The sequence below is a fragment of the Neoarius graeffei genome, chromosome 12, assembly GCF_027579695.1.
Source record: "Neoarius graeffei isolate fNeoGra1 chromosome 12, fNeoGra1.pri, whole genome shotgun sequence".
NCBI classification, from domain to species: Eukaryota; Metazoa; Chordata; class Actinopteri; order Siluriformes; family Ariidae; genus Neoarius; species Neoarius graeffei.
The window spans coordinates 44773068-44781788 of NC_083580.1; the positions used below are offsets into that span (position 1 = coordinate 44773068).

General features: G+C 38.8%; 1 protein-coding gene across 1 annotated transcript in view; it reads left to right on the forward strand.

Annotated features, from left to right (window-relative positions):
• The window catches only part of LOC132895382 (coiled-coil domain-containing protein 152-like), an 89892-nt gene extending 81488 nt beyond the window's left edge, over nucleotides 1–8404 (forward strand). Inside the window, exons 6-8 of the mRNA XM_060935930.1 lie at nucleotides 5324–5451; nucleotides 7509–7604; nucleotides 8237–8404. Of these exons, the coding sequence (XP_060791913.1) occupies nucleotides 5324–5451; nucleotides 7509–7604; nucleotides 8237–8362 (350 nt within the window). The 3' untranslated portion in view covers nucleotides 8363–8404. The remainder of the gene's footprint in view (nucleotides 1–5323; nucleotides 5452–7508; nucleotides 7605–8236) is intronic.
• Nucleotides 8405–8721: the final 317 nt, after the last annotated feature.

Consider the following 8721-nt stretch of genomic DNA (forward strand, 5'->3'; position numbering starts at 1 on the left):
ATATGTTGCTCTAGAACCTGGATATACCTTTCAGCATTGATGGTGTCTTTCCAGATGTGTAAGCTGCCCATGCCACACGCACTAATGCAACCCCACACCATCAGAGATACAGGCTTCTGAACTGAGCGCTGATAACAACTTGGGTTGTCCTTCTCCTCTTTAGTCCGAATGACACGGCGTCCCTGATTTCCATAAAGAACTTCAAATTTTGATTTGTCTGACCACAGAACAGTTTTCCACTTTGCCACAGTCCATTTTAAATGAGCCTTGGCCCAGAGAAGACATCTGCGCTTCTGGATCATGCTTAGATGCGGCTTCTTCTTTGAACTATAGAGTTTTAGCTGGCAACGGTGGATGGCACGGTGAATTGTGTTCACAGATAATGTTCTCTGGAAATATTCCTGAGCCCATTTTGTGATTTCCAATACAGAAGCATGCCTGTATGTGATGCAGTGCCGTCTAAGGGCCCGAAGATCACGGGCACCCAGTATGGTTTTCCGGACTTGACCCTTACGCACAGAGATTCTTCCAGATTCTCTGAATCTTTTGATGATATTATGCACTGTAGATGATGATATGTTCAAACTCTTTGCAATTTTACACTGTCGAACTCCTTTCTGATATTGCTCCACTATTTGTTGGCACAGAATTAGGGGGATTGGTGATCCTCTTCCCATCTTTACTTCCGAGAGCCGCTGCCACTCCAAGATGCTCTTTTTATACCCAGTTATGTTAATGACCTATTGCCAATTGACCTAATGAGTTGCAATTTGGTCCTCCAGCTGTTCCTTTTTTGTACCTTTAACTTTTCCAGCCTCTTATTGCCCCTGTCCCAACTTTTTTGAGGTGTGTTGCTGTCATGAAATTTCAAATGAGCCAATATTTGGCATGAAATTTCAAAATGTCTCACTTTCGACATTTGATATGTTGTCTATGTTCTATTGTGAATACAATATCAGTTTTTGAGATTTGTAAATTATTGCATTCCATTTTTATTTATAATTTGTACTTTGTCCCAACTTTTTTGGAATCGGGGTTGTATAATGAATTTCCTGTTTACACAGTTGTACTTTGTGACTATACTTGACACAGTTATAGAAGAAAGTTATTTATAATCGCGCTATCTGTTATCACCCAAATGAGGATGGTTTCCCTTTTGAGTCCAGTTACTTTCAAGGTTTCTTCCTCATGTCATCTGAGGGAGTTTTTCCTTGCCACCGTCACCACAGGCTTGCTCATCTGGGATAAATACATTTATTAGTGATAAATTAGCTCATATGTTTAAAGTATTTAATTTTCTGAAATGCTGCTTTGCAACAATGTCTCTTGTCAAACACACTATACAAATAAACCCGACAAGGAAAAACTTCACTAGTGCTTTTTCCACATCATGATTTGCTATATGAAGTTCATGATCATGTCTGTCCCATAATTCACTTCATGAAGTTCAAGATGAAGTCCATCAAAAGACACGGCGTCCCTGATTGTACTTGGAGGCTGCATGTTTCAGGAAGAAACCTCCTGCTGTATCTCATTCTTTTTGCTGGGGTTCCCATTGTTTCTGTCTCTGTGTTGAATACTCTTTCAGACCTACTTGACTGGAAAAGCGGAATGGCTCCGGGCCCTTTCAAGTATGATATTGAAGTCTGAGCTTTCAAGCGCCTAACAAGCCTGGTTGCGGGACGATAATCGCCAAGATGTTGCAAACGAGACCTTCTGCCTGTGTAACACAGTGATTTCCAGTATGATTGTCTATTACTTATTTCATACATACGTACTTGCAGAATAAAAACTTTTTGGTGAAAAACTAGGAATCTGTAAGACTATTAAAATATGCCCATAAGCCTGACAAAAAAAATAAAAATCTATAAGATTTATGGCTATTCCTTATGGGTTGACAGGAATGCGCTTTCAAATTGGACCTCCTCCATAGGATATACCTGTCTGCGCCTTCTTCCACTCTTATGCCACCCTGTGTTGCTCCCTCTTCTTGAAATACATATTCACCACAGACATTTCCATTTTTTTTCACAACATTCACCACCATCTGTCCTTCTACAACCACAATTCCAAAAGAGTTGGGATAAAGTACAAATTGTAAATAAAAACGGAATGCAATGATGTGGAAGTTTCAAAATTCCATATTTTATTCAGAATAGAACATAGATGACATATCAAATGTTTAAACTGAGAAAATGTATCATTTAAAGAGAAAAATTAGGTGATTTTAAATTTCATGACAACAACACATCTCAAAAAAGTTGGGACAAGGCCATGTTTACCCCTTTTCTCTTTACAACAGTCTGTAAACGTCTAGGGACTGAGGAGACAAGTTGCTCAAGTTTAGGGATAGGAATGTTAACCCATTCTTGTCTAATGTAGGATTCTAGTTGCTCAACTATCTTAGGTCTTTTTTGTTGTATCTTCCATTTTATGATGCGGCAAATGTTTTCTATGGGTGAAAGATCTGGACTGCAGGCTGGCCAGTTCAGTACCCGGACCCTTCTTCTACGCAGCCATGATGCTGTAATTGATGCAGTATGTGGTTTGGCATTGTCATGTTGGAAAATGCAAGGTCTTCCCTGAAAGAGACGTTGTCTGGATGGGAGCATATGTTGCTCTAGAACCTGGATATACCTTTCAGCATTGATGGTGTCTTTCCAGATGTGTAAGCTGCCCATGCCACACGCACTAATGCAACCCCATACCATCAGAGATACAGGCTTCTGAACTGAGCGCTGATAACAACTTGGGTTGTCCTTCTCCTCTTTAGTCCGAATGACACGGCGTCCCTGATTTCCATAAAGAACTTCAAATTTTGATTTGTCTGACCACAGAACAGTTTTCCACTTTGCCACAGTCCATTTTAAATGAGCCTTGGCCCAGAGAAGACGTCTGCACTTCTGGATCATGTTTAGATACGGCTTCTTCTTTGAACTATAGAGTTTTAGCTGGCAACGGCGGATGGCACGGTGAATTGTGTTCACAGATAATGTTCTCTGGAAATATTCCTGAGCCCATTTTGTGATTTCCAATACAGAAGCATGCCTGTATGTGATGCAGTGCCGTCTAAGGGCCCGAAGATCACGGGCACCCAGTATGGTTTTCCGGCCTTGACCCTTACGCACAGAGATTCTTCCAGGTTCTCTGAATCTTTTGATGATTTTATGCACTGTAGATGATGATATGTTCAAACTCTTTGCAATTTTACACTGTTGATCTCCTTTCTGATATTGCTCCACTATTTGTCGGTGCAGAATTAGGGGGATTGGTGATCTTCTTCCCATCTTTACTTCTGAGAGCTGCTGCCACTCCAAGATGCTCTTTTAATACCCAGTCATGTTAATGACCTATTGCCAATTGACCTAATGAGTTGCAATTTGGTCCTCCAGCTGTTCCTTTTTTTGTACCTTTAACTTTTCCAGCCACTTATTGCCCCGTCCCACCTTTTTTGAGATGTGTTGCTGTCATGAAATTTCAAATGAGCCGATATTTGGCATGAAATTTCAAAATGTCTCACTTTTGACATTTGATATGTTGTCTATGTTCTATTGTGAATACAATTTCAGTTTTTGAGATTTGTAAATTATTGCATTCCGTTTTTATTTACAATTTGTACTTTTGTCCCAACTTTTTTGGAATCGGGGTTATACTTTCCCCTCCTTCAGACCTACAGTAATATTCCAAAAGACCTAATATTTGGTTAAATATCCTTTAGAAATTTTCATCTTGATCAGACGCTTTTGGTAGCAACCAACAAGCTTCTGGCAGAATACTTGTTGGGTGTTAGAGTTCAGTTAGATTTGTGTATTTCCTGATACAGACCTGACTTTTAAGCACAGTCCACATTTTTTGATAGAGTTGAGGTCAGGTCTTGTTTTAAGCTTAAAGTTAGCCTGCTTTATCTATTCCACAACTAGCTTTATGTGTATTTGGGGTCATTGTCCTGTTGGAACACCCGGTTATGTCCAAGTTTTAATCATCTTGCTAATGGTTTGAGCTTCCGCTGAAGAATCCTGAGGTCATTATTTCAGCCACCTTCCAGGTACCACCACCATGCTTAAGTTGATAGTGTTCTTCTGTACCTCTGGTCATTCTGGCCAAACAACTCAATCTTTGTCTCATCTGACCATAAAAAATTGCTGCAGAAGACTTTTTCTTTGTCCATGTGGTGAGCTGAAAATTTAGTCGAGCTTGAAGGTGTCAGTTTTGGAGCAGGGCCATCTTTCTTGGAAGCCTTTTAGTCCATGGCAATGTAAAACTTCTTTGATGGTAGACAGTGTTCCAGAAGTTTCTAGTTCATGGCAACCATGTGCCTTGATGTTCCCTGGGTTTGTTCCTTACCATCTGAATCCCTAAGGCTGAGGGTGACAGTTTGGGTCTTCTTACAGCAAAGTGGTTGCACCTCCCACTAACTTATACTTATTTACAATTGTTTGAACTGATGATCTTGGGAACTACAGTTGTTTAGAATTGTCCAAGAGACATTCCTGAATTATGTCAATCTATGATCCTCTTTTTCAGATCTCCACTGAGCTTCCTTGGACTTTCCCATTATACTGTGTTGGTCAATCCAGTGAGTGCTTTATGTTGGTACAGAGATGCTACCAGCTGTAGTCAATCATGATCACTAACAGGAAGTTAAAATGTCTTTTCCTTGACAAGTTAAGACATTTTGTAACTTCAGCACCACCGAATTAATAATTTAAGTGGGCGGATGTAAATTTTTGACCCTGTATGTCCCTGTGTTGATTTCAGAAAACCTGAAATAAATTAAAACTTGTGCACCAAAGTATTTTTTTTCCGATTAAAGGTGTATGGCTTTGCAATCATTCTACCACAGAAAAAGAACAGTTCACAGAAATGATTTTTGCTATGATGTTCATGTCCCTAATGACATTCATGTATGTAAACTTCTGACCACAACTCTAAATGGACTGTATTTCTAACCTTAGCTAAATTTATTTAATTGGCTAGATATTGTTGCATTAAATTACAAGTTCTTTATTTTATGTTGCATGTTTGTTTAGTTGCTTATAATGATGACATACATATTTGTTTAAGTAGAATTGTGTTTATATTTGGTCTTTTAAAGATCACTCAATTTGTCATCTTATATAAGGTTAGTATATTTGACTCCAGGATTAAATGTACAGCATGAAAGAAAAGCTTTTTTCCCTGTTTATTAAAATGATACCATGTTACACATTTGAATTCCTTAACTGTCTGTATAATTGCTTTATTTTAACCAGTATTGTGCAGCCTTAGTGTGAAGGGATGACAGGTTGATAATTGATTGTTGCATACTGTGTTCATTTAAAAGTGGAGGTTAAAGATGTTGAAATGAAAGTGGCTCTGGACAGAGAGGAACATGCGATGGAAGCGATGAAACGAAAAATGAAGGACCAGGAGAAAGAAAAGCAAAGTGAAGTTATAAAGCTGCAAATGGAGGTACATACATCTGACGTTTCTTCTTTACAGGTGCTGTGGTGTTCAGTTACATCTCCGTACCTGACCCCTTTTTAATTGCACAGTTTAGTGTTATTCCTACATGAATAAAGTCTGCTAATTACGTAGCTCTGTGCCATCTGTAACATTTAGGCTTATTTGATTTATCGAACTATGTATCCCAAGTGAAACTTAATTTCTATCTGACATGTATATAATGCTGATACCATTTCCCTAAATTAGTTTAGGGTTTAACCGTTACACGTTCACATTTCAGTGGAAAAGGAAATGGACACATTACATTCAAACTTAAAGTAACTTAATATAACCCACAGATCCAGGCTTTATTCCTTAGAGGTTTAAAAGTAGGGAACTGGAGCTGAGTAACTGAATAACATTGCTGTTATAAATTTATTTACTATTGATTTGTGTGAATAAGTCAATAGCTGAGGTATGTGCCCCTCCCCTGCAAATTCATGACACCACATCTTATTAAATTCAAGAGAGAGCAAAATGACAGTTATAGTGTGGCAAAATGTGGTTCTAAATACATATAAATACATTTGAAACTAAGCTTTATCCAAATTAAGTTGAACCATGGTTTAGCCAAAAATGAGACATTTAACGTGTTAGAATCAGTTGCAGCATTCCTGTCCTTGAAGTTAATCTGATCAGATGGTTTGTTATACCACAGCATTGTTGAATTCTCAAATCTGTTTTGTCAGGAGGTGTTGACTAATTTTCTTTGACAGTAGCTCTGACAGTAGTACAGCTACAAATCACAGGTTTACAGTAATGCACCCATTCTAATGTTATTTCTGTATTAACAGATCTTAACAGGGACTTTTATGGTGGACACACCACATAAACTAAGACAAATAATAAATGTATATTTTAGAGTGTTTGAGAAAAAAATGTGTAAACTTTGCTTTGGCAAAGCTTTCTTTGAGGGAATATTTAAATATGTATTTATCATCTATGAAAGAAGACTTAAGTCAGTGTCGGTGCTTAGAGGTAAAGCTATAACATTTAAGTTTGCTCTAAAAGGGAAGTCTTCAGAACAAAAGATTATTTTTTTTTTTTTTTTTTTGGGGGGGGGGGGGGGGAGTTCTCATGATGAGCCGTATTTTTTGTTCTTATTAATTTGAAGAGGGTAAAAGAGATGGTGAAAGAACAAGAGTGTTGACTTACTTGTTTTACAGCAATAAATGGGTTAAAAAATGAAGTGCTGTTTTTAAATAAAAAAGTTGTAATTATTGGCAAATTGCTATGGCCTAACAGGAAAAAATTCTTTGTGGATGTCCTTTTATAGAACAGTTGTTAACTTCAGGCTGAAGAATGTTTCATCACACCACTGCATCACTGATTGTTTCCCTGTGGCACAAGACAGTGTTTTATTCTTTAATTAGCATAAAGACATCCAGGTAAGGGGCGGCATGGTGGTGTAGTGGTTAGCGCTGTCGCCTCACAGCAAGAAGGTCCGGGTTCGAGCCCCGTGGCCGGCGAGGGTCTTTCTGTGCGGAGTTTGCATGTTCTCCCTGTGTCCGCGTGGGTTTCCTCCGGGTGCTCTGGTTTCCCCCACAGTCCAAAGACATGCAGCTTAGGTTAACTGGTGACTCTAAATTGACCGTAGGTGTGAGTGTGAATGGTTGTCTGTGTCTATGTGTCAGCCCTGTGATGACCTGGCGACTTGTCCAGGGTGTACCCCGCCTTTCGCCCGTAGTCAGCTGGGATAGGCTCCAGCTTGCCTGCGACCCTGTAGAACAGGATAAAGCAGCTAGAGATAATGAGATGAGAGAGACATCCAGGTAATTCAGTGGGGGGGGGGAAGGGGTGAACTGCCTAATGCTGTAAGTGTAAGCTAACTTTACGTTCTCTATCAAAACCTAAAACAGTCTAAAATTTATGATATGAATATTGAAGACATTTATATTTTCTCTAAGTAAAATCATAACAACTGAAACTAACTAAAAGGGGAGGTGCTGCAAGCTTTGGTGATTTGACATTAAAATGAGGTATGACTGCAAATAATACATATTTTCTTTCTTTTTTTTCTGCAGTTCAGCGCTAAGCTTGCAAGGGCTCAGAGTATGTCAGTGAAGCACCAACTACAGCCACAAGCATCTTGGATCATTCCTCAACACATCTTTAAAAGAGTAAGTTGTCATTTTTGTGATGAGAGATTTGTCCCGCCATTATTGGACAAAGGAAAAGCAATGGATATATAAGTATATTTGGTACTTTAATACATAGACTATGGTACACAGTGTATGGTTTAAGAATATATTGTACTATGAGACTGGAATATTTTGATACTTGTACTGTTATATTACCCTATTATTCTAAATTAATTGTTTTTTACTGGGCTGGTCCTGGTTCTGCTGTATGTTTTGACATCCCTGCTTTATACAGCCTTTTATCTAAGCAGGCAGAAATGGATCTTGTACAGGAAGCAAGTCATAGTCAAGAAGATTTGTTATGGTACATGTTATTTTTAGCCATTTTAATGTCTTTAATATCATTAGGAAGCCATGGCGTAAAGGTTAGAAGCAGCTTTGGGATCAAAAGGTTGCTGGTTCAATTCCCTGGACCAGCAGGACTGGCTGAAGTGCCCTTGAGCAATGCACCTAACCCCCAACTTCTGTGGCAAGAGTGGTGTCATAACTTGTGTCTGTTTAGCCAAAGAAAAACTGATGACATGATTTTCAGTTTGGGTGGTAGCCTGGCCCAAAAAAAACAACAACAAAAAATTTACTCATTGATTGTATGCAATTCCGTTGGTCTTCAGAAGCTGCAGTTCTTTCAGGAGGAGAAGAACAAAGAGATTGAGGCTCTGCGTCAGAGAGTTAAAGAGCTGGAGCAGCAGATCCTGTGCGCCTTCTCCGAGGCCCGTCTGAAGAGGAGAAAGATCTGAATGACAGTTTCACCTACTGTAATGTAACCAGTGTGGTGTCAAGCATTTCACGTATACAGCACAATGTGTCTTAACACGACACTTGATATATTTTGTGACAGTGTGAAATTGTGCCTGCTTTTGCGTTCAAAATAATATGTATGTACATACAGTGTTCTTTTTTTTTTTCATTTAAAATTAATGCCAGTATATGAGAAGTGTTGTTGAGGCTGTTAAACACTGAAGGACATGCGAGTTCAAATAAACACATGCTCAGTGCATGTCAAAGTCTATAATCTGTTCATTAGAAATGCTTTACAGACATCATTCAATGCTTCTCTCTCTCTCTCTCTCACACACACACACACACACGAAATATG